Source organism: Arvicanthis niloticus, chromosome 2 (assembly GCF_011762505.2).
Source record: "Arvicanthis niloticus isolate mArvNil1 chromosome 2, mArvNil1.pat.X, whole genome shotgun sequence".
NCBI classification, from domain to species: domain Eukaryota; kingdom Metazoa; phylum Chordata; class Mammalia; order Rodentia; family Muridae; genus Arvicanthis; species Arvicanthis niloticus.
In genome coordinates, this window is record NC_047659.1 from 40996714 (window position 1) to 41021941 (window position 25228).

Genomic DNA, 25228 nt, shown 5'->3' on the forward strand with positions numbered 1-25228 from the left:
TCCAGATAACAGAGCAAGACTTTGTCTCAATTTAAAGAGGAGGAGGAAGAGGAAGGGGAGGCAGAGAAAGAGGAAGAGGGGGAGGAGGAAAAAGAAGAAGAGGAGGAGGCGGAGGAGAAGGAGGAGGAAGATGATGACAAAATCTAAGGAAGAAGACTATGAAGACAATGATGCCAGAGGAGGAGGAGAAGGAGGAGGGCAAAAAAGGTGGTCTTAATTAGGGTTTCTAATTCTACAATGAAGCACCATGACCAAAACCCACATCCATATCACTGTTCATCATTAACGGAAATCAGGACAGGAACTCAAACAGGGCAGAAACCAGGACCTGATGCAGAGGGCATGGAGGGTCACTGCTCACTGGCTTGCTCCTCATGGCATGCCCTGCCTGATTTCTTATAGAACCCAGGGCCACCTGCTCCCCTCCCATATCAATCCCTAATTATGAAAATGCCCTATAGGCGTGCCAACAGCATGATCTTAATTCAGGCATTTTCCCAATTGAAGCTCACTAGTCTCCAGAGACTCTAGCTTGTGCCCAACATAAAGGTATACAGCACAAAGAACCCTCTTCAGTGTGGAGCTTCTACGTGGGAAGGTTGGGGAGGCTATCTGAGGTCACCCAGCTAGTCAGAATGGAGCAGAGTTTTAATCCCAAGTTTCCTGGTTCCAATGCTAGGGCTCTCAACAGCTATAGCATAGCATTCCTTTGTGAGCTCAAGAGAGTCATATGGAAGAAAAATAAACCATGAGCCAGCAAGGCTAAACAGCAGAAAAGAAAAGAGTACAATCCATGAATACCCACTGCTAAGCCTTATGCAGACATTTTTTTTTTTAATTTTGCATGTGATCTTATGAGGCAGTTGTCATTATACTTTAAGTATGGTTTATAGAAATGGAAGAAATGTGTCCCAAGGCCCATAGAATGTGCTATGACCACAAATGAATGCCAAACTCCTCAGGCTTAACATGGGTAAACTAAATAAGGCCTGCTGTGTATGCAGCAAAGCAGATTCCATGTGTAGCAACATAAGCTTCCCCAACAGTGACTACTTTCTCCCCAGCAGGCTGGGGAGATATCACACAGGCTCCCAGGGAGTGATGTCCTGGTCCTGGTGGCACTGTACATAACCACCGAGTTCTCGATTAGCATTTCTACAATATGGTATTTCAGAGGATCAAACGTCATACCACGTTCAGACTCGAGCATGACTCTTGTTTAGACACTTAAGACAGATACAAACTCTGTAGAACTTGGTCAGGGCACACGGGCTAAACTAATCTCCAAACAATATTTGGTGAAAGAGTCATGCGGACAGGACTCATTCCTACTCTTGAGAATTCTTCTTGTCCTTAGACACTTTTGGGTTTCTTCTGGGACTCTGAGGAATTGGAAATCTGGAAACGGTCCCTAGCGCCTTTCAAATTTCACTTGGCAAACACACTAGGAAATAAACGAGCTTCTGACAAATGAAAAACAACTTCTGAGCATCTTGTGGGTTGTGTTTCCCACATGCAACTGTTTTACATTTCAGCACCTGGAATATCAGGGCTCTACCACAAGCCCTTCTTCACCCCTCCGGACATGTACAAAAACTATTAATGATTTCTCTCTATAACCAAAACCCTGAACCATAGTCCAATCACCAAGTTCCATTCACACGCTTCTGCCCCAGGAGACATAAATGGCAGTAGCAGCTGGACTTAATTAACAACCTCTCTCATAAGTGTCCTTTGTACTTCGTGTTCGCTGCCTTGTCTGATGTATACAGAGAAGCCAAGGAGTATCCAAAACTCAGTCTAAAAAGGCAGTCAGTGGGGCAGGCAAGCTGGATCAGTGGGTAAAAGCCATTTGCTATACGAGTCTACCAAATGAGTTTAATCCCCAGAACACATGTAAAGAGGGACTGTGGGACCAACTCCACAAAGACCTCCTCTGACTGCCACACAGTGTGCGTGTATACATGCACACACATGCAGTAACAAAATAAGTATTATTTTAAAAGCAATAAAAATCATGGCTGGAGGGATAGCTTAGTGGTTAAGAGTGCTGACTCCTTTTCCAGAGGACCTGGGTTCAATTCCTAGCTCTCACATGATAGCTTACAACCATTTGTAATTTATACATGTGGTGTGTGTGTGTGTGTGTGTGTGTGTGTGTATGTATATATGTATGTGCAGGAAAAGCACATGAATAGTAATTTTTAAAAAGATATTTTAAAAACTCATTAATAGTAATGAAACTCTGGTTGGTCCTACAACTTATTTCTATTAATGAAAGGAGAGATAAATAGGCAAAAGTTAGAATATGTCTTCTATCAGCAGACTAAAATTTAAGTATAAAAGGCTTAGAGATTCACCATCTACTTTCACTGTTTCAAAGGGGTAAATACTTTAGCAAAAAACAAAAAAGGAGTTACTGATCAAAGATAAAATGTATCCAAGCATAATTTTCTTATAATCTGACATAACAAATAGATGTAAAGAAATATTTATCCAAAGCATTAAAAGGTTAGTTGAAGTATTTTACTAGTTTTCAAAAATATGACAGGTAACAATTATAAAAATTAAACACAAGATTTATAAGTATTTGTATGTATGTTTCCGTATAATAAACAGTAGTAATAGACCATCTTCCACACAAGCAGGAAGACAGATTAGCCAACCAAAGAGTAAATGAAAAAAATACACTGAAGATACAATCTCAAAATCAAATATGGACTTTGGTAAATATTAAGCAGCATTCAGTCATTTTCCAGATTGTGTTAAATCTGTGTTGAGAAATGGTTCTGGCCAGGATAAATCAAATCAGTCAGAAAGAGAAACAGAAACAGAAAGAAAAGTCCTTGAAATTATTTTCCTGAACAGTTATCCCATCTAAAAGTTCTGACAAACACTAATACAGAGAACTACCTGAGGATGGTGTCTCAAGAAGCATTAAAATCAAAAGCAGAATCTATGACATAAATTAACCAAATGCTAATATAAATGTAACCCATGAACTCCTCAATGGTCACATGAAAACCATACGAGGTAAAATATTTGGAGCCAAATATTGGTCAAAAGGTCTCAGGGACAATTCATCAAAGATTTAAAAATAAGTTAACAGCTTTAAAGTCTTGGTAAATTGACTTAAATCAAAATTTAAAACTTAGTCATATGAAAGTTAAGAAGACAATACCAAACTTATAAAGCCTATGATTAACATTTCTTAAAAAAATGTATAAATGCAAAATGAAAAGGGGGCATGGGATAGGGGTTTTCTAAGGGGGGGGAATGGGGAAACAGGATGGTATCTGAAGTGTAAATGAAAGATCTAATAAAAAAAAAAAAAGAAAGTTAAGAAGATGAAAAGATAACTCAGAAAAAAGAATTTGCACATCTATAACCAACAAAACAGACCAATAATGTAAACCCAAGAAGAGAAGGCCCTCCAAACAGTATGTATTCTAATTACAACATGAGGGGAAAGGTTTGAACTCTTTAGTAATGAGGAACGTCATCGGAAGCCTGACCACAGAAGCGTGTCATCCACAGAACCTCGGGTAGAGAGAGAGCAATGACTCCACACAGTTGTCCTCTGTCCTCCACAGAAGATTATTGTCATATACATATACATGTACATACACACACACACACACACACACACGACAGGATAATAAAACTAAATTTTAAACTGTAAAGGTTTAAAATTGGCTACTAGGTACACAAAATGATGTTCAATGCCATCCAATAGAAAAATGAAACTTTAAGATCAGGTACTACATATGTATCACTATACACTGCAATAAAACTCTCTCATAAACAGTGGCTGCTGCCTTTTCTCTTATAAAATCAAGGACTGCACTAGATCATCAACATTCATCCTCTGGCACTTGTACGTGTCTTTTATGTAAGATCACTTTTGGTTGGGAAGATGGTTTGCTGCTTTAAAACGTTTACTGTCCATTGACGGACTGATATCTTTGGATCCTAATACCTATATTTAGTGTAACTCCAGCTTCAAGAAATCCAAAGCCCAATGTTGGCCTGTGGGCACACAAAACTTCTAAAGGACCAATTTGTTTGTTTATAGTAACTCTGTTCTAAACCGAACCCCACACAGTGCCAGACAACAACACTAATGTATTTTCTGTCTCTATGTATTTGTTTTTGAAGAAATGTTATGTACATTTAATCATGCAACATGTGATTTTTGTACCTGGCTTCTTCCACGGAGCTCAGTGCTTTGAAGGCTCATCTATGCTGTACTATTTATTCAGCCTTTGTTACTCCTTATTACCTAGAGCCAGTCACTGTATAAAGCTATGCTTGATTCAGTCATCGCCAATTGATGAACATTTGGGCTTTCCTCCATTTTAGCTAGTGAAAATGCTGCTGGTAAGAACATTCACATACAAGCCTTCATGGACACTTACTCTGACTTAAGAGATTCCTTGACTTTATGATTTTGATTCCTTCTTCATTGTCTCATTTATGTCTAATTCAATAGCACATTTTGGGGTGACTCTACCTCCCCCAAAACATTTTACTTCACTGTTATTGAAACCTCCTTTATGAATGGCATGTTTATGATATAAAGTGAATTTATTAAATTTAGTAAATATTCAATCATCTTATTAAAATATTTTAAGTAAGTCTTCATAGGTTAAGACATTAAACAATTTGGAGCTGAATGGTGGTGACTCAGGCCCTTAATCACAGCATTCTGGAGGCAGAGGCAGGGAGATGTCTGAGTTTGAGACAAATCTGATCTTCAGAAAAAGTCACAGGGCAGCTAGGGCCACACAGAAACACCCTGTCAAATTCAAAACAACAGCCACAAAAAGCAGAATAGAATTTTAATGAAATTCAGTAGATATGTACATAGAAACCAGAAATAAGACTCCCAACTGGAGAGTCTACAGATGTGGTTTATTTTATCATGGTAAGGAAATTTATGACCAGTGTAGTTAACTAAAATTTAGGAACTTCTATATTATTTCCACATATAGAATTGCTACCGAATTTGAACCATACATTGACACATCTTCAGGAAATCATGACCAAAAGCTTGATTTGTTATGTTTTACGTTCATGCAAGCACATGCAGACTAAAAACCTGCTGACTCTTGACTTCTTACCTACCTAATTTCTAAGAACAGCAGCAATCACACACGACAGAAGTAATACTTGTATGTGGTGCCTCAATGAAGCAGCAAGGCATAAATGTGTGTCTCCCCAGTAACCAGCACTTTACTCCTCTGTAAATACAAATGTCCTTTATTGGAAGACAAAATAGTCTGCAGCTATCCTGTTTCTATTGACTCACCTGTTCTGATTAACACACGTGTATGAAATTCTCAACATAATACAAACGTATTTTAAAGCATATGCTCCTACCTATTGTCAATCTCATAGTAAATACAATGAGTCAAGGCAAAGAAATTGTAAAACTCCTATCAAGTCATTGGAAAAAAGACAATGAAACTGACTTTCAATTACATATTAGTATCATCTAAAGGTCTCCAAAAAAGCCCTACATTTCCTCGCTTCCTTAATTATTACTGAGGTTTTCATTTGTTTGTTTTTTCTTCTTTACTGTATGCACACCACAGCAAACTAAGCAAAGGGATCTGTTCATACACTGTATACGTAAAAGCAATGAAAGATTACTGTACCAATTCTGGGTACAGATCAATCAAAATTGATAGTTTTTGACTAGCAAATAAATGCCACTGAGTCTGAGTATCGTGAGACTTTAGATTTAACATAACATTTGACACATTGCCATGAAAAGCATATTTTTTGTTTGCTTAAAAGATCAACTTAAGAAAATATTGGTAGATAAATAAAACACACACACAAATAAATACTTTGCAGTGTATTCAAATGTATTCCAATTTAAAAAAAAAGTCTTACTTGCTAAAAGCACAATGGAATAAGGCTGTTGATGCATTTAATGTGAAGTGAGTTTTCTCTCACCAGTTTAGTCAAGAACCTATAAAAAGAATAAATTTTCACTGTTTTAAATGGACAAGATGCACCCACAAGACAATCTTGTCTTCAGCAGTTCAAACATAACTAACCAACAGGGTTCCTAACATTTCTATCACACCTAAACAGAGGTATCTTCCTCCTGTTCGTGTGTCCTCTGCTTTCATACAGAGCTAGTCTGGCAAGTCTCCCGAAGAAATCACCTTAAATGCATACATCCTCTCCAATGACGAAAAATTTAGAATACACTTTTAGATAGAAAAACAATGCACTGGATAGAATAAATGCATGCCTCAGGTTTCTATGAAAGAACACACAGATAAACCTTGCCAAAAGAAAGGCACTTTATGTGTACACACTAAGACGAAGACATGCTCAACAGCCCTATGTTTTCATGATCTGTGAAATTTCATGAAATCATTTTAGACAAATGAAAACAAATGCACTGTAAAAAGCAAACTGTTTTCATCCCTTGGTTCAATCAAGCAATACTGCCCCTGGTCCTCCCCACTATCTTTTCATTTTCAGAGAAGGCAGCTGAGTAGAACCATAGACTGCAATTCTCCCTCCCGTGAAGCAAAGAGAGAAGTCACAAAGCACATGGAATATTCTCATTTACACAAATGTTCCCTGAGGAAATAGGTAGATCTAGAAACAAAGGCAAAGACGTGTAACGTGCTGAGTAGAAGTCCTCAGTGCTCAGAGTCCGAGCAAAGAAAATGATCACTGAACTCCCTTAAAGAGATGTGATTCACTAATTACTGAAAGCAATTATGCAGGTGGTCAGATTCTCAGCAGCACAACCATTCAGTGATGCTAAAACAAAAACCAGGTGTGCCCATTAGAATGGTTTTGTTAAAGGTTATTTTCTATGTTTTGCCTCAAAATTTCATAAACACCGCTCACACTGTTATTGTATTTTCACAATCTCCTTCTACCTCCTTTCTTTAAAGAAAAATGGGTCCTTCATTTTGCTTCAAAGGTATAATGCTTGTTTTTATTACTTTATGCTGTATGTATTACGAGTATGGCTGTATATATCACTCTGGTGAGTTACAGCTGTGGCCAGCGGCCTCTTACTCAACATGAGAAACAAAGTCATCTTCAGTAATTCTAAACAAACCACAGATGACAGGTCATCAATTTTTACATGCCATGGAATTTGCTATTTGTTGAAATAAGAGAGGAGACAATTTTCTAGAGTTTCCTTCTTGGCAACATATTTACATGTTTGGATCCACACACTTACAGCAGCAGAGGATTAGAGCATTTCTAAAAGACAAACTAAAAATCTGAGCTTAAAAGATGCTTTTCCAAGAGGTTCAAAGCTTGAATAGACACGGTTGGGGCAGGGCAGCTCCCTATTTGCTCTCCTCTGGTTTGGATCTGGTGAAAAACAAAAACCAAGCTAGTCCAAGAAAGAGAGCCAAACCAAATCCAGATGACTGCAAGTTCTGACAAGCAGAGGAAATTTAACAGGTGAAAACAGCACAGTACCAACAAGCATCAAAAAGAAGCTTAATTTGGGGAAAATACGTTTTAAACTGTACATTCCACATGACCTAAGCATCCACAAGCCAACTGTATCTTCACAAGAGTTATTACCCACATTTTCTTCTGACAAGGTTAATAGTTATAGGAGGATATTTCAACCCTTCATTTGAACACAAACTTCAAAATACTCTAGAAACATGCCCAAACTTAATTCTGAAGATTCATGTGTAATTATTTCAAATATAAACATAGAATAAAACTGTACTCTCAACATGGAAAGTGCAATGAGTGTGTGTTGAACTGTTCTGTTCCTCAGTTGCTTTGCCTGACTTTGCATGGTTCTGTAATTCACTTTCTGAACAATATAGCCTTACTGGGAACTATCAAGACATCCAATGAATATTTTCTTCTTCCTTAGTAATGACATCCTTAAATATGCCTATTTCTAGTCCTGATTGCCTGACCTCATCAGTTACATGAACAAATGAGTTTCTTTCATTAATCCTCACACTGTGTACTAAGTACCAATTAACCAGTGACAAATAGCAACAATACTGTATTATTTTTAAAACAATATGATGAACTTGCATTTTTCTGTTGATTTCTGTGAAAGTTATATGTGATGGGATTTTTCTATAAGTTTTTTTTTTATATTTTATATTTAAAATCCTATGCATGGATTTCAATGGACAACTTAAAACTCAATAATGTAAGTTGGACTTCTATGAAGTATGTAGAAACAGCCCCTTGTATGTGTATGCATGCTTGGTTTTATTCTATTGACTAAAATTTTCCCAGACTTTAGATCTGTAACAAGTACACATGTTAATTACAACACTTAGAATCTCATCTAAGTACAATGATAGCTTCTACTTTTTTGTATAAGGTTTGAACAATCTTAGCACTAGGGAGATGTCCACACACAACGATGAGCAAAGGTCTCAAGACAATGGTAGCTCACAATTTTCCTTTAAAATTAAGATTTATTTTCATTTATTGTTTGCAATGTTTGTGTGCATGTCTGTGTGAATACATACCACACAACGTGCAGGTACCAGAAAAAAGGTTAGAGAGGGGAATTACAGCCTCTTGACTTGGAGCTGTAGATGGCTGTGAGCTGCCTGGCATAGGTGCTGAGAACCAATCACCACGAGAGGAGAAGACCTCTTAACTTATGAGACCCATTTAATTTTGTCACCAACTTTCCAACGCAAGCCATTTGGAATTGCGATGGAAATGAATGCTTTTACTCTTAGCAGGCACTCTATTTCGAACTTTTAGCACATATTGAAAACATTGTCTCATTTGTCTACCATTACGTGATACCAGAAAACTATCTAAGTTACTGGGAATTTGTTAAAGTCTTTGCTAAGAGAATCATGTTTACAGCACACCAGGATCTGAGGATGTGGCTTAGTACATGCAAGAGCCTGAGTTCTATCCCTGGCGCTGTTGATTTTGTTTAAACTTTTTGCACTCACATAGAATGAAACGTAGCACCGTAGCATAGAGGTGAATCAGCTTGTGCTCTTCCATTAAACAAAGTCGTAAATCGCCAGGCAGGAACCCACTCAGAATTTCTGCAACAACCGTTCTTACTCAAAGTCCACAGAGGCAGCGTTAATGTTTGATCCAAAGTCTGCTTCAATAGTTATATGTCACCGGCCTTTTAAATTTTAATTCAAATAAAACTGACTACCTACAGACTCACTGCAGAGAAGCTTAAAACAGGAAGGTCCGAACCAGCCTGCTACAGGGACATGAGCCCTCTGACAAACAAACGCCTTCGCTCCAGTTTCAATTTCTCTGTTAAATAACCGAACAACTCTGAATCTGTTACTTAATGTTATCAAAAGGAGAACAGCAGAAACGTCATAGGGTTCTCGTGAATACTGAGCAACCGTGATTAGACGTTGTAAAACAAATAGAGGCTAGGAGAGAGTTATCTTATTGGAATGCTCGGCAGAATCTGAAGGAACTTTCCTATGTCTACTGCTTCAGGAGCAGAAGGAACAGCAATGGTTAGACATACAAGAGCTTAAGGAATTGTTCACTTACAGCTTCTTCAACAAGCATGGATGACATGACTACACATATATAATGTTGTCGACAAAAATAACATCAATTCACAGAACTGCAAGTTCCTCAGCTTTTTCTACAAGTTGCTGATCTAGAAAAAGAAGAGTCCTTATAATAACTGTTCCAAGTGAAATATTAGGTATATTTAAGGCAACTGATTAGGAAAAAATAAACCCTGGTTAATTTTTAAAAAGCAAACATACTTACAACTCTTCCAGAATGTCTCTACCGACACAGCACCACGTTAGTTAGTTAGTTATTTACTTTGGAGAATGCTGGACTGTTTGTTCTGTTCCAATCCCAGTGTTTAGACTGAGTGAGAGAGTGTGTGTGCGTGCCTGTGTGTGTGTGTGTGTGTGTAGAATGGAGGGAGGAAAGAAGAAAGAAGGGAGAGAGAAACGGAGAGGGAGAGGGAGGAGGAGGGGGAGAGGGAGAGAGTTGGGGGAGGAAGGTAGAGAGAGGGCAAGAGCATGCACACATGAGGGCAAGAACCCTCACACCAGGCACTTCTTATTTCTGACAAATATATCAAGACAGGAATTCATGATTCTTAATTCTTATAAAATCATTCTTGGAATAAGCATGTAACATTTTCATAAGCCTCCTTTGAGAGAGAGAGAGAGAGAGAGAGAGAGAGAGAGAGAGAGAGAGAGAGAGAGAGAGAATGTGTTTTATCCCAATTTTTTTTAAAAAAGCTATTTTTCAAGAAATATTGAAATTGTAAAAAGTATTATTTTCTCTTCTTTATGAAGCAATAAATGCTTGCACATCTCAATATATACAGATACTTAGTTTTTTTAAGCACTATCCCTTCAGACTGCCTAAACACTTTATTTTAGTACTGAGGGTACATCTGCATAATATTGAAGAAAACCCTTCAAATTATTTACAGAATAGTTGGAAGAAAGCTCACCATGTTCAAACAGAAGTCAGCACTGGACTGTGTCAAAGGGACAAGAACACAGTCAACCCCGAGCTGATGGTCCAAGAACCCTTCTGTTGGTACAAAGGTGAGCACAAGTGTCCACTGTGGAAAGTTAACAGAAGCTACTACCAGAGTGTGGGGACTTCACCCCTAACACAAAGGCCATCCCATGAGTGGACTGCAAGCTGAAAGGTTGTATTTCATAGCCAGTCCTTTACAATGCAAATATATCTGAGCAACAATGCAACTTTCACTAACAGAAGTAACATTGCTTAGAATAATTATATAATTATATTATGTGACAGTGACTCTGACCCAGGTAAAAATGAAACAAATCAAATACTTCGTCTACAATGTCCTTGAGAGCTCTTTTAATTTAATTTATTCTTTTAATTTATTTATTCTCAGTGGGGAAAGAGGAGATGCACACGCCAAGGCATACACGTGGAGCCAGGAACCGAACTCACCCAGGGTGCCACACTTGCACAGTAAGCACCTTCACTCCAGATCATCTGGGAGCCTTTCCTGCTTTGATGAATTTGTTAGCTTCCTCTACATCTCTATTTATATTGTACTCATACCCTTCTGCAGAGCAAAACTTCTTTCAAGATCTAATATTCTGGCCCAGAGTATTAGATGAGAGATCCAATACATTATAGTATAATGGCTGCAGCTAACAACACTGAAACTGACTAAGGCATTTCAAATGCTCTTACAATTAGAAAAGAAAGCAAGAAAGAAAATGAAAGGCGGGGGAGGCAAGAGAGGCTGAAGTGAATAATTTAATACGTTTTGATGGAGGAATCACTCGATACACATGTATACAGCACATCATGTTGAAAACTAAATACACTCATCAGTTTCAAAAGTATTTGTGCTTTCTGTTTCTACTTTGCAACTCTTCTGCTCCACTTGCTCTGAGCCTAATCCAAATGTATGTGCCTTTGCATTCCTTAGAGGGTCCCTTATCATCCTTATCACTAGTGATGCTCCTGATGCTTTGAAGAACTGGGCTCTGTTCTGGTCCTGCAGACCTGACTACTTTCAAGTTATCAATCTTAAACTACTAGTCTGGAATCACATCCCTATGTGCAATCCAATCTTTGCACAATCCATGGAATGGCTCTGTTGTCCCTTTGGTAGTACTGACCAGCATGGTGTCCCAAAGAGTTTCATTCTCCTGGTCCCCAGATGGTTACATCATTGATAACCCTTACTTTTCCTAGTTATTTTCAGGCATCTCTCTTTGTAGCTCTCTAAGTAGACATCTCAAACACAATGGTGCCCCAAAGTGTTCTCTTTACTCCTCAGTTCAGACTTTGCTGTCACAAAAATCAGACCCTTTGGGATACAGTATCTAATATTTGATTTCTCTTTCCTTCGATTCCCATATTCAACCCACATAAATAAATGCAATTCATCTTCACAACACACCAGTTCACACCACCACCCACACAGTCATCATCTCAGCACCTCTGTTCTCTGACACTTCAGTCCTCAAGCATTCAAAGCCTCCCTGGGGCTCAGATGAATCCCAGGCTTATCTTGGTTTAGGGGGCCTCTGAGAGAGAGTTTCTGGTTCTCTCTCCTCTTCCCTGTCCTCTGTGCTCCAGCAACCACTGGCTGCTTTCAGATCTGTGTGCTGCTGCAGCTCTTCAGCCTGGGATGCCCTTCTTAGAGGTCCTGTCACTCAGACCTCAGTTCAAATGTTCCTTCCTCATAAACAGTTTCAGGAATCACACTAGACTACCACAATTCTCTTCAATTTATCACTGGTCCCATTTTGCGTTTATTTTGCAAGGTTGTCCTGTAAAGCCCTATCATTATTGGGACCTAAATTCAAAGAGGTGCCTCTTTTGATGCCTGCAACAGAGATAGATTCAAGAATCAACATGATCTCTTTTTTGTCAAATAAATGAGCCCATTATGACATTTTACCAAGTCTTATGTACTTATAAAAATTATGACTAACTCTTCTTTGGAAAAACTTGCCATCAATTTGTTCATCTGTATACATATACACACATCTAAGGGACAATATTACTAGTTCTTTGACAACAAAATGAATTAATGTTGCATATTTTAAATTTAAAAATAAACATTACATTAAAATAAGTTTGGATTTACAGAAAAATATAAAGATAATCCTATTTATTTTTCCTGCTATTTCATTTTTCCTACTATTAGCATTTTATATAGTAATGCACTAACAAACCAGATAACTCATGTAATTTGGCATAAACTTAATTCTAAATTTCAATTCTGTTTTCTTTTGCTGGTTTTATGAGATAGTGTCTAACTCTGTAACCTGGCAGTCACTATTTGGCCAGACCAGGATACCTTGAATTTGAAGCAATCCTCTTGTCTTAGTTTCTGCAATTACAGAGATGAGCTTTGGCATATTAACTTTTCATTTTAAAAATTAATTTTCAGTTTTACTGCTGGCAAAAATACAAGTTTTCTAGTGGTCTTACACCAGTGCTGTGAGTCACATGTATACATGTTATGATTCAAGACCCATCTGAATGGCCATTATCACTCCAGATCATTTTCAAATTGTATGAGATCTCGGCTTGGCTTATATTGATATGATAAAAATACATAATCAAAAGTAATTTGGGGAGGAAAGGGGTTGTTTCCCATTAAAACTTAACAGTCCAATATGAAAGGGAAGTCAAGGCAGAAACCTGGAAGCCAAAACTGAAGCAGAGAGTAAGAAAACTGTTTTACAGAATTTATCAGAATGTGTTCTTACAATTCAGGGCCATCTACCCAGAGGCGACACCACTTACAATGAGTCTTCCACATTAATTATTAACCAAGAAAATAGCCTACAGGCTTGCCCACAAGACATGACAGAAGCATTTTCTCAATTGAGACTTTCTTCCCAGATGAGTGTTAACTCCTGTTAAGTTGGCAAACAAACACAAAATAGTGCAACAAAAATAGTATTACTTTTTGTTTTCATTTCTGCTAAGGACACTGCCTAGGATTCTCCTGGAATATTCCATGAATGTACCTGGGCATATGTCGCATCACATGAGAGGGAACTGGAGTACTACAATAAGCCTGAACTTAAGGAACATCAAGAAGGCTCACAATGGTTCTTTGTAAGAAATGGCAGAACAGTTCCAAACCAAGGTGGATGAGGTTCGTGAGTAAGTGAGCATAAAACACCATGCTACCCTCGAACAATGTTTAAAACTAGTAAAACTAGGGGCTGGAGAGATGGCCCAGTGGTTAAGAGAACTGACTGCTCTTCCTGAGGTCCTGAATTCAATTCTCAGCAACCACATGGTGGCTCACAACCATTCATAATGGGATCCAATGCCCTCTTCTAATGTGTCTGAAGAAAGTGACAGTGTACCTCACATACATAAAGTAAATGAATTTTTTTAAAAAAAAACCTAGTAAAACTAGGTCTTCAGCACAGGGGTCACCGAGGCACAGCAAAATGAAAGGGGTCAAACTTGATAGAAACTGCCATAAGGAGACAGAGAGCTGGTGGCAGGATGACTGACACCTAGCTAACAGGAAATGAGAACATGTCACTATCTGTGAGTTTGCTTTGTTGTTGTTGTTTTTAAACAAGAACAAATACAAAAAGATAAATTCCGGGACCTCTACAAAGAGTTTCCTCAGATCCATGGGAGGCCAACAGACCCTCTTAGAGGTTCATTCAACATTATTTGAGCCCCACTCTGTGGGAGATTGCTAAGCACTAACAGAGCAAGATAATAGGTGAGAGGGCCAGGAGACTGTTCTTCTTCCTGAAGGAACAGTAAACACAGGAGTAAAAAGACATCTCAGCATCTAAAGATAAGGGCTTTCCCAGGAAGGCCATTTGCCATGCTGAGTAATATAAACCTTAGATCTTAAGGTGACTTGGAGTCAACAGAGTAGTAATATACATATTTGTACCTGGGATTATCACTATATGGGGAACAGATGGTTATAATTAAAGAAGCACCATAGGAAGGAAGCAGATTATCATCTGCCCTGGACCTGACTCTAGAATGGCCATTAGCTTGTGGTGGCCTCAAGCTATTGCTTCTCTTCACTTTATCTTTGATTCCCATCTGTGCAATGGAGTAGGAATAATAGCCACTCAAGGGATTATGGAGAAGATTTAAGAGTCCCTATAAAAGTCCTCAGCACGGTTCTCATAGCACAGAAATAGCTAAGACTGTGTTTCCTGATGCTACAAAAGAACACAGGCAGGTCCCTCCTAATAGCCATTTTGGAAATAGCCATTTTGGAAAACGAAGGTAAACCCTTAATAACTCTTCCCTCTGAATTTACAATTCTCACTGGTCAACTGAAAGATGCAAGTTCACATCTTTAATGCTTCTGGTCAACTATATGGAAAAGGTTTGAGATTTCTCATGAAAGTTTTTCTCCAGATACACTTAAATGTGGTTTTTCCTTGGAAAATAATGAATACTTAAGATGGGTGTGGTGGTATAAAAGCTTGTAATCCAGCACATGGAGGGGTCAGGGTGGGGGGTGGAGGCAGGATCATGAATTCCATACCAAGCTAAGATACACAGCAAGACCTGTCTCAAAAAAGAAGGAAAAAGTACCCATTAATTGAAGACCTGCTTACTATTTTCCTTGGCATTCGGGATAGACGATTATGAGCTTCACGAAGAGACACACATCATCACCACCACAAAGCACAGACAAGCACAATACTCTTATTTATTCGAAACCAAGCCCATTTTTGTGCATTTTCATCTTTGTGCCTTATTTAGAAGTCAACTGATGTTTGCCCTGGGTGGTGCTGACAGTCTGTTCACTGGACAAAGTGGGAATTCAGAAGGCCGGGACAGCAGGCAACAGAAGGAGATGCTGTGTGCTCCTGGAGACCTGCTGTCACCTTGTGAGGTCTCTGGGCATGGGGTAAATATCATTCCAGTCCATAATTTGCTCTTCCACTTAGTCAGCCTAGAACAGACTCTCCTTAAGACCTGGCCTGTGTTGTGCACATTTCCCCATGGGCGTTTACTAACTGGAGAATTTTCAACACACACACATACACACATCCCTTCAGAGTTTCAGTAACAGTGAGTAATGTGTTTCCTTCTCTAATATTATGAATTTTATAATGTGTATTTAGTTACTTCCTGAGGGAGGTAGGAAAAACTTTGCAAAGGCTGTTGAAAGTAAAATGGAAACTAACAAGCTGCAGACGCCTTAAGATCTTAACACTGAACTTTCAGCTATAGAATCATCGTGTCATCACCTTACCCAGAGCTGCTGAGCTTCCTCAACACAGGGACATGGTAGGGGACTCCCTAAGCACTGTTTTGGTGTTTTCTACAATCCCCCAGACAGGCATTCTGCTCCATGAAGAGATGCTTCAGGAAAGTCAAGGATAAGAACTTCCCTGTCACTCAAGAGGACATTATTTCTGGATGGCAGAATTTGCACCAGGGCTACCTGGCTTTAAGCCTCCACTCCTCACCACTGCAATAAAGGAAAATTCAACACCCAAAGTGCTCCAAATTAAGTCATCTGTCCTGATTTTTGTTTCAAAGATATAGATGTGACCCGCTCAAGGCAAATCAAAACTAAAAATGCATAAGAAAGTCACACAGAAAGGAACACAGTAAAGTGACAGGTTCAGGAATCTCAAGGGTTCAGCTAGGCATTCAAACCATACCACTTCCTTTTACAGAATTTGGAAACACACTCCCCTTGTAAGTAACATCACTAGTTTATTCTCAACTCATCAAAGACTTGTATTGTGTTTTACCCTACCTTACCTCCCCATATAATCAATTATAAAGAAGACAATCCTGTAATCTGGAACATTTCTTATATGTTGACAACAGTTCTAACTTCCCAGTTATTTTGATTTGTACCTTTTACCTGTATTATTTGCCACTTTAGATTTCCTGATTACAAGGTGAAACATCTTTAGAGCTCACCTTTTCTGTCAGTGAACTCTTGGTACTAGGAAAGTATGTGGGGAAGCCAGAACTCTACTGCTGCTGCTGTTTACCTTGATGACTTTTCATTTGTTCTATTAGTTTTCATTTGTTCTATTGTGATGCTAAATAAAACTTTCTAGACACATCATTTCTAAATTAAGTATGATGACTGACTTTAAAATACTAAGATGACTATATAAAGTTTAACAAGGTTAGTATTACTGATAAATAGTTATTCAATATATGTAGTTTCATAAACTGAGCAATAAAAATCAAACCAGCTAATTTACAATACTTTGCTCATTTCCAATACTTTGTGACCTATCCAAAAAAAAAAAAAAAAAAAAGCAAATGAATACACCAAACAGAAAGCACATTAGGCATTGCTATAGGATAAAGTGTCATGTAGTAATTAGTTTCCTCCCAAAATGAAAACATTCCATCTGGCTACAGAAGGTAAAACAATTCAAAAATAGCTTCAGGAAGTCCCTGGAACTGACCAGATTCATTAGGCCCTTCCCTTCTAAGACTAAGCAATAAATATTGCTGAGAGTCAGTCTTAGCAAGCCAAGTTGCAAAAGAGTCTATGAGACCGTTCCAGCTGCCTGAAAGAAGCAGAAACCAGTCGAGCTGCCTCGAAGAGGTTTAGACCAACTGAGACACTTGGAAAGAACACTCTCCAACCTGTTGAGCTGCCTACAGACTGTGTAATATGCTAAAGTCACCCAGATTTTATAAACTGTCAGCCATGGTAATTTACCTGTCTTTGAGTCATTTCTGTTCCTGTAAGTAACCTCTCACCTAAATGCCTGTAAATAACCCCAATAAAAGTCATTGGTTCACAAGTTAGACTTTGGTGGTATCCATACTTTGGTGTGTCATGGGCTCCCTATAGAGGGTAAGTAGATATGTCTATTGAATCTCCCAAGGAAAAGTCTTGTCTAAAAGCAGAAAGAGCCAGAGACAAGTTGTTTAACATAGGCAAACTCTCTATCAGGATGATAAAATGAACCGCAACTGGGTATGGTGCTGGTTACATAACACTGCACATCACTAAATGCTGCATACTCTGTACAGTCTTAGACCTAAGAGAATCACTTTTTGGTTACCTCTATCCTATCAGTTTGAGGAATGAAATACGTAATTTGTGACTACTATTGATATGACAAGTAGTTATCTGTTCAAAGCCTTATATTTCATAATAGTAATTGTGACAAAAATATCATGCTATTAAATGATGTTTAACAAAAACTACATGTGTGAAATACTAATAAAATCTATTGAAGATACAATTTCATCTCCTAGGAAATAAGATTATCACCAAGTATTTGAATGGTTGCACTGGCTGGAGAGATGACTTAGCATTGGCTGCTCTTCCAGAGGTCCTGAGTTCAATTCCCAGCAACCACATGGAGGCTCATAACCATCTGTAATGGGATCTGATGCCCTCTTCTGGGGTATCTGAAGACAGCTACACTGTACTCATATACATAAAATAAATTAATAAATCTTAAAAGACAAAGTCACTGAATGGTTACATCAAAAACACTTTATCAATTGTTCATTAGTCTGCATAGCTTTGTAAGGTGTTTTAAATGATACAGAAAGGAGAGATCAGCCCTTAAGTGTTAGAGAATAACCACATTTTCCCATGATTCCATTTTTAAAAAAGCAAGATACATCTATTGTCATGGTGGGTAGGCACTGAGAAAAGCAGTCCACGGAATGGTTGGTATAAACAGCACAAGGTCTGCCAGGATTGACCAGAACCAAAGAATTGAAGGTACCTTCCCTATCCCTGGGACACACCAAGATTTTACTATCATAAACAGTTTTAACAATCAAGTTAAATCAGTGAAGCACTTCTCAGGAGCCAAGGGATGGTTGTCAGCTCTTTCTAGCTGTGCCTCCATTAGGAGGCAGCCCTAAACCCAAGCCCAGGAAGGAGAATTAACAGGTACGGCTGGACCGCAGTCTTCTCAGACTGAAATTAGAAGGACCCATCTCTCCCTGGTGGAGCTCTGGAACAGGAGTAAACATTATTGAAGCACTATAAAGTAATGTCAAATCATTGTTTATGTTAATAATAAACACTCCTTGAATAAGCAAAGGCACTGGAGACAGAGGAGGCTGAAATCACCATTAACTGCTCCTGGACCTTGCTGGGTGGCTTGAGGAAACAGTTATTAGCTAAGCAGCAGCCAGATGGACTACCTCCGTGCCTGCAGCAGACACTCTTAACACTCCAATGATGCCCTGAGTAAACCACATTGCAGTTATGGCTGCTCATGACCAAAGCAGTTCACCTCCTAAAGGTATGCCCCAGCCAGGGCTGTTTCACATAACCTACTCTGGACTTGCTATTCTGAGCCTCAGTGAACTCTAGGTGACAATGTAGCCTTTCCCACCTAGAGCAGAGGAGAAGAACTGTTTTCCCCAGTGACCCTGCCACAAGTCTTGTGAATGGTACAAATATCATCTTCCAACAGCATAAGCTACTGCTGTGATTGGTCGACTGAGGTTTTCATTTGCATAACCGACTGCGCCCTGGCTGCTGCTTTAAACACCCTTTCCTAACCCTTTTTAATCTACGTGTGATCATCAGGCTGTTTGTGCTAGCTAGTTTTATGTCAACTTGACATAGGCTAGGGTCATTTGGGAAGAAGGAATCTGATAGTAAAAAATGCCTCTATAGAACGGCCTGAAGGCATGTCTGCAGGAGATCTTCTTGATTTATAATTAATGAGGGGAGGGTCCAGCTTACTGTGAGAAGTGTCAACTCTGGTCTGGTTCTGGGTGCTTTAAGAAGGAAGGCTGAGCAAGCATGAGGAGCAAGTCATTATTAAACAGTGATCCTCATGGCCTCTGTTTCAGTTCCCGAATGAATGAATGAATGAATGAATGAATACATACACACATACACATATATACACACACACATATATATGTGCATACATATATATGTGTGTGTGTGTATACATACATACACACATACACATATATATATATGTGCATATATGTGTGTGTGTGTATATATATATATACACACACATACATACATACATACATTCATACATACATGGAAGGACATGACTGATCATAGGTATGAAAGAACATAAAGTTTATTATAGACAAAAGAGTGAGCATAGCCAGGGGCAGGGACATCTGGGAGAGTCCAGAGTTAGTGGAAGAGAGGAGCCCAGACCAGGAGGGGCAACCTGGGCCAAAAGACTGGCATAGCCCAACTTGCTCAATTATATAGGGAAGGGCAGCACAGCTCCTGGGCTGGAAAAGTTTAGGGTAGAGGGCAGGGTATGTCAACCATACCCTGAGGGATGCTGGGATTGAGGGATGCTGAGATTGAGGGATGCTGGGAGAACCTGGCATCCAGGTGTGCTTTAATATGTTAAATAGGCACTTCAGTCATTTGCCCTGGGTTTGAAACCTACCAGCTCCTACCTCAGTTTCCTGTCCTGGCTTCCCCCAAGGATAGATTTATAAGCTGTGAATTACAGTAAACCCTCTCCTCCCCAATCTGCTTTTAGTAATAGTATCACTGCAGTAGAAACACTAAGACACTGTTCCACTCCCTTTGTGAGTCAGCGGAAAGACATCCTGTGCTGCTCTCTAGCGTTGCAACATGACGGCCAATAACAGGTTCCTTTGGAGTGGTCGTTCCTTAACAACTTTGCTCATCACAATTATCATTAGCAGAGCAGGCTAACACGGTAAAATGAGGGAAACACCACAGCAACTGTGATGGAAGAGGCTGCTGCAGTGAACACAAGGTCAATGGGGAGGAGGGGCTAAAGAGTGGAAAAGGTGATGGGGGAGGGGAATAACAAAGAACAGAGGCAGTGGGGACAGAGGGGGACTGGAGGAAGGAAGTCAAAAGAAGGCAGGAAACTGAGGCTAGAGAGAGAAGGCTGCAGAGAGCTAGAGAAGAAAAAAAGATACCGTGGACTGGTCACTCACTGGAAGAGTTCCAGGGAGCTGTCAAACCTTACAGGACACCAGTTCAGACCCTCAGCCAGAGCTGTCACACTCAAGGGCCATCAATACCCTAGGCTCTGAAGCTGCAACAACATGGAGCTGGCTTTCCAGAACCCAAGGCCTGTCTGAACACTCTAATACAAGCAGATGGCCCCTGCTGCTCCTCACTGCTGTCCGGAAGTCAAGAATTATATAAGCTTCTCGGCTGCGTGGAGAAAGGTGGCCACTGGTTATTAAATCCCATTGCAATAAGCCTCAGACCTGAGAGCCTGGAGCCACTAGCTTCTAAAGGGCTCTGGACTGGATGTCTCTGGGTCTTTTCCAGGTCGGGGCCCCTAAGCCTTGGGCACTTTGTCTGTATTGGAAAAAGTTTCTCCTCGCCTACCCATAATTCTTAGCTGGGTGGGGCAAAAGGACTCCACCAGCTTGCTAGCAATGAAATTGTTTCTCTCCTCACCTCACAATAATTTCTCCCATTCCACAAGCCTCACAGCACTGAGCTCTTGTTTGCATTCATATGAATGGAACAAATGTAACAAAGCTGTTTCATTTATGCAAGTTTTGTACTCTCAAGAAGACTCTGAGATCTTTAAACAGAGTCCTACCATAGAAATTTAAGTACACAAGAGTCCCTTAATAAATCCTGTTGTGGACTTTGTGTTTGCATTCTGAACTTCTAACTACATTTAAAAACCTTTGGGGTATAACATACATACAGATACGAAATTTCTTGAGTCCAAGTTTCTTACACATGAGTAATGCTGGTATATGGAAATACCTGACCCACATGAATTACTGTGTGTAGCTGACTCTGTGAACTCCACCATGCTATACCCTGAACTACCCACGGTCCCTTTCTGGGAAAGCTAGTTCTGAAGTTATTTCCTCTGAGAAATAACTTCATCTCTCCCTCTCCATCTTCCTGCTCTAGATTCCCAGACTCCATTTTGCTACACAAGCAGAGGTCATATCCACAAGCTATGGAAGTGACATTTCCTCACAGAATACAGACATATTCGTTTTCTACTTCCACTCTTACAACACACTCCACTATAGAGTCTGCATTTAGGATTAATGTCCTTACAAAAGGCTTAAGGCAGTGAATTCCTTTCCTTACCTTCTGCCCTCTGCCACATGAAGAATCACCACCTCACTGGAAGCTGGTGCTTTTGATCCTGGACTGGACAGCCTCCAGAACACCAAGAACACAACCTTCTGTTTTTTGTAAATCACCAGGTTTGTGGTAATTTGTCAAGGCAGCATGAGCAGACAGGCACTCCTGACAGTCCCACATAGCTTTTGGAAAACCCCATGAATGAAATACTCAACTACTGAATAAGGTTTCCCCTTGTCCCCTGCTCCCCCCCCCCCCTTTTTTTTTAAGAAAAACAACGGTCAAAGTCCTTCCTATGATGAGTCAGTAGGACACAGTGGTAACTTTCAGCAGGGTTACTGCGGGAGCTGCACAAACATTTTCATGTGAGTTAAGAGATAAAAAATATAAGAGACAATATCACCTCAGGGGGTTGCTATGGTAACAAACAAACCCTGTATGATACTCTAGTCATCACCTACTCTGCTTGCTGAGGGTTTTCACTGATGGTTGAATCCAAGAAAGCTTTAAAGAAAAAGGCAATTAACAAAGGACAGCTGAGAATGCCTCCTGAAGGAAAGAGACTAGGACAATGATTTGGGATCATGGTCACATGTCTTCTTTGATATAAAGTACACAGCAAGAGCAAATCCTCTCTCGTCTCCCAGAAAGGTGACTTTAAACACAGACAGCAAATAAACCTGTAGCTGAGGTGAGGAGGAAATGTCCGTGAAGTGGGAACACAATAAGAGAAAATAAACCTAAAACTTGTTTTGTTAAACAGAATGTGTTAAAATCAACTGACAGACTTAACCACGAACATTAACATCCACTAACAAACTCACTATTGCATAAAGAAATCAGTCAAGGAGGCATAAAGAAATCAATACCAAAACCCAGAGGGCATGTCCTTCTAATTTTACTTTGCCTGTGTATGTTAATAATTACATGGATATACACACACGTGTGGAAGCAAAGGCATCATTTGGTTGCTGTCCACACAGGGCTTTGGGATAAAACAAAACATGTGGAGTTGCTCCATTATCGATTTCAAATCTATTTCACTTAGGATTTAATTTTTTTTTTATAATCAAGCCAAAAGTAAGCTATTAGAAAATGTGATTATCCTTTTACATTGACTTTTTAAAAAGCTGCCAGTAGAACAGAAAATGTCAACAGCTCCAGTTCCATCTGTTCCATGCTTCTTGAATGGGTTCAAAGACCTGGTGGCTGGATGGGATTTTCTTAGACCTACCCATATATTAACAGACTCTGACTGGCTCAAACCAGGGAGCAAGACATTAAGGCTGTACCACTGTGATTTATCATAACCCAAAACAACCAGAGACTGACCCAACTCTGGCTACATAAGTGCAAGGGACTGGCTGAAAACCTGTCCAGAGTATTCCAGCAATCCTATGTGACAACCATTAGAGGAAAGATTTTTTTTTTTTTTTTTTTTTTTTTTTCTATTTGGATTTCCAACCAGGTGAGAATATGTGTTAGTACTTAACTATCCACCAGAAACCCAGAACCTACAAGCTGCTGCTTCTCAAAACTTAGAGGGCACTGCAGACAGTCTCTCTGCAATTTCTTCTTCTTCTAAGGACACAGTTTAAAAGAAACAAGTGCAACTGAGAGCTTCTCAGCTGAGACCACTAGCTACTTCTCCACACACCTGACACTCACTGGGTTGTTAACTCTGCAGCTCTGAATGCTTCTAAAACAGTCGGCTAGGCCCACCCCCACCTCAGCCCTGGTTTTCCTCTTTTATTTTCCTTTAAGGCTTACCATTCTTCTTTCTTCCTTTACATTCAAAAGTAGTAAAAGAAACAGATGAAGCAGATAAAAATACAAATAAAGAAAAAACATTAAATACAAATACTCTTTGTAATTAATCAGAAACAAAGAATGTCATTCATCTGTGCCCCTTAAGTTATGTGCTGGGATCCAACACTTGTGCAATAAATAGAAAAGCTGCTAGGCAGATAAGAAAATAGAAAGACTACACGAGGGACTTCAGAATGAAATCGGAGCGTGGACAGGACATCGCTGGCCACTGAGGGAAAATGACTCTCTAGAAGCCAAGTGAGACTAAGTGTTAGGAAGGCACTTGATCTAAAACACCCAAAAAACCACAACCCCAACCTAGAAACAACTTCCTTCCTTCTCACATTTCTGCAGAACCTAAAATATCATCTGCTTATAACTGCCTCTTGAAAGAACTCCTCCATCAAAAGTCCCCAGCAAAATTCACATCTAGATTGCCTTCCACTCAGATAAATCATACAACTGTGTAATACACATCGTATATATACATGCATCATTCTGTGTAGCCCATCCTTTATTATGTATATGCATTTAAATTACAGTAATACATAATCACAAATATAGTATTTAAGATATTACATAAAATTCTATGTATTACATATAATTTTTCCTGGCATTTCTCAACTCCTTCCACATGCTGTTATAATCAGCTTCTCAAAAACCTTTAGGTTAACTGTTACAACTTAATCACATTTAATGTGTTTTCACTGAGAACACACCGACGGCATGGACAAAAACTCTTTTTCTCCTACGTATACAGAAAAGCAGAAACTGAATAACCTTCTGCATGATAGGACTAAAAGGACCAAAGGTGACATTTTCATGATGGCTGAGGGTGAGACAAGTCAGGAAATGTTGCTATGGAAACCAGCAAACATCTCATCACAAGTTTACAGTGAATGGGGTAAACCCCCAGCATCAGCTTCCTTCCTGTGTACCTTCCTGAATGACAGAACCAAAACCCAGAGTATTCCCCATCCCAGGATCCCTTCCACCCAGAGCTCTGCTAACCAGATATGCAGGCCAGAGACCAGGAAGGAAGTGAGCTCAGCAGGGCCCCTGTGCTCTGCCTCTGAGGAGAACCCCAGTGTCCAGTCACCACTGAGTGTAAAAACAGCAAAGCAGGAGATGCTTTTTTAACATTAAAAACGGGATCTGAGCTGCTGAGAGCCCTGCTGACAGTGTGTGGTCCTCTGTGATTCAGGAATCCTAACTGTACTGGAGAAGCAGCTTTCCTATCTGCTGATGGTAGCAGGCATGGCATGTCTCTGTATGGTTACAGGAATAGCATCCCTGCATGTAATGGCCCTGGCTACACTGCACCTAAAGACCCCTCTACCGAAAGATTCCAGCAAATGAGGCTTTAAGAACCAATCCCCACTGGCTCCTGAAAGAACCAAGTTGGGGCTTCAACTGTCACATAATTAGAAATGGCTATTACTTCAAGATAGGATGATGATTAAGAAAGAAGTAACTCACCAGGCAGTGGTGGCGCACGCCTTTGATCCTAGCACTTGGGAGGCAGAGGCAGGTGGATTTCTGAGTTCGAGGCCAGCCTGGTCTACAGAGGGAGTTCCAGGACAGCCAGGACTACACAGAGAAGCCCTGTCTTAAAAAAAACAAAAAACAAAAAACAAGTAACTCAAGTACAAAAGACTAAAATTCAACTGCAGACTCCATCACCAAGTGAGCTTGAGACAACCACTAGATCTTCAAGCCTTGATTTCTTCACATTCACACTGAGCAGTATTTGTGTAAACTGCATATATACTGAGCCATAAGCATTGCGTGTCCTGAGGAGCGAAACGGTTTTCACCTTAAAAATATATATATATTAGTAGATGGTTTCAGTCTAAATAAAATGTCTAGCTTTAAGTATTTACAATTTTCTACTTATGCTCT

At 39.6% G+C, this 25228-nt stretch overlaps 1 protein-coding gene across 9 annotated transcripts in view; it reads right to left on the bottom strand.

Moving 5' to 3' along the window:
- Cobll1 (cordon-bleu WH2 repeat protein like 1) overlaps nucleotides 1–25228 on the bottom strand; it is a 146711-nt gene that overhangs the window by 70288 nt on the left and 51195 nt on the right. Inside the window, exon 1 of one of the 9 annotated variants that reach the window (XM_076928824.1) lies at nucleotides 8952–8968. The exons of the other annotated variants lie outside the window; for them this stretch is intronic. Within the exon in view, the coding sequence (XP_076784939.1) occupies nucleotides 8952–8953 (2 nt within the window). The 5' untranslated portion in view covers nucleotides 8954–8968. Of the gene's footprint in view, nucleotides 1–8951; nucleotides 8969–25228 lie in introns of those variants that run through there. 9 annotated transcript variants of the gene reach the window in all.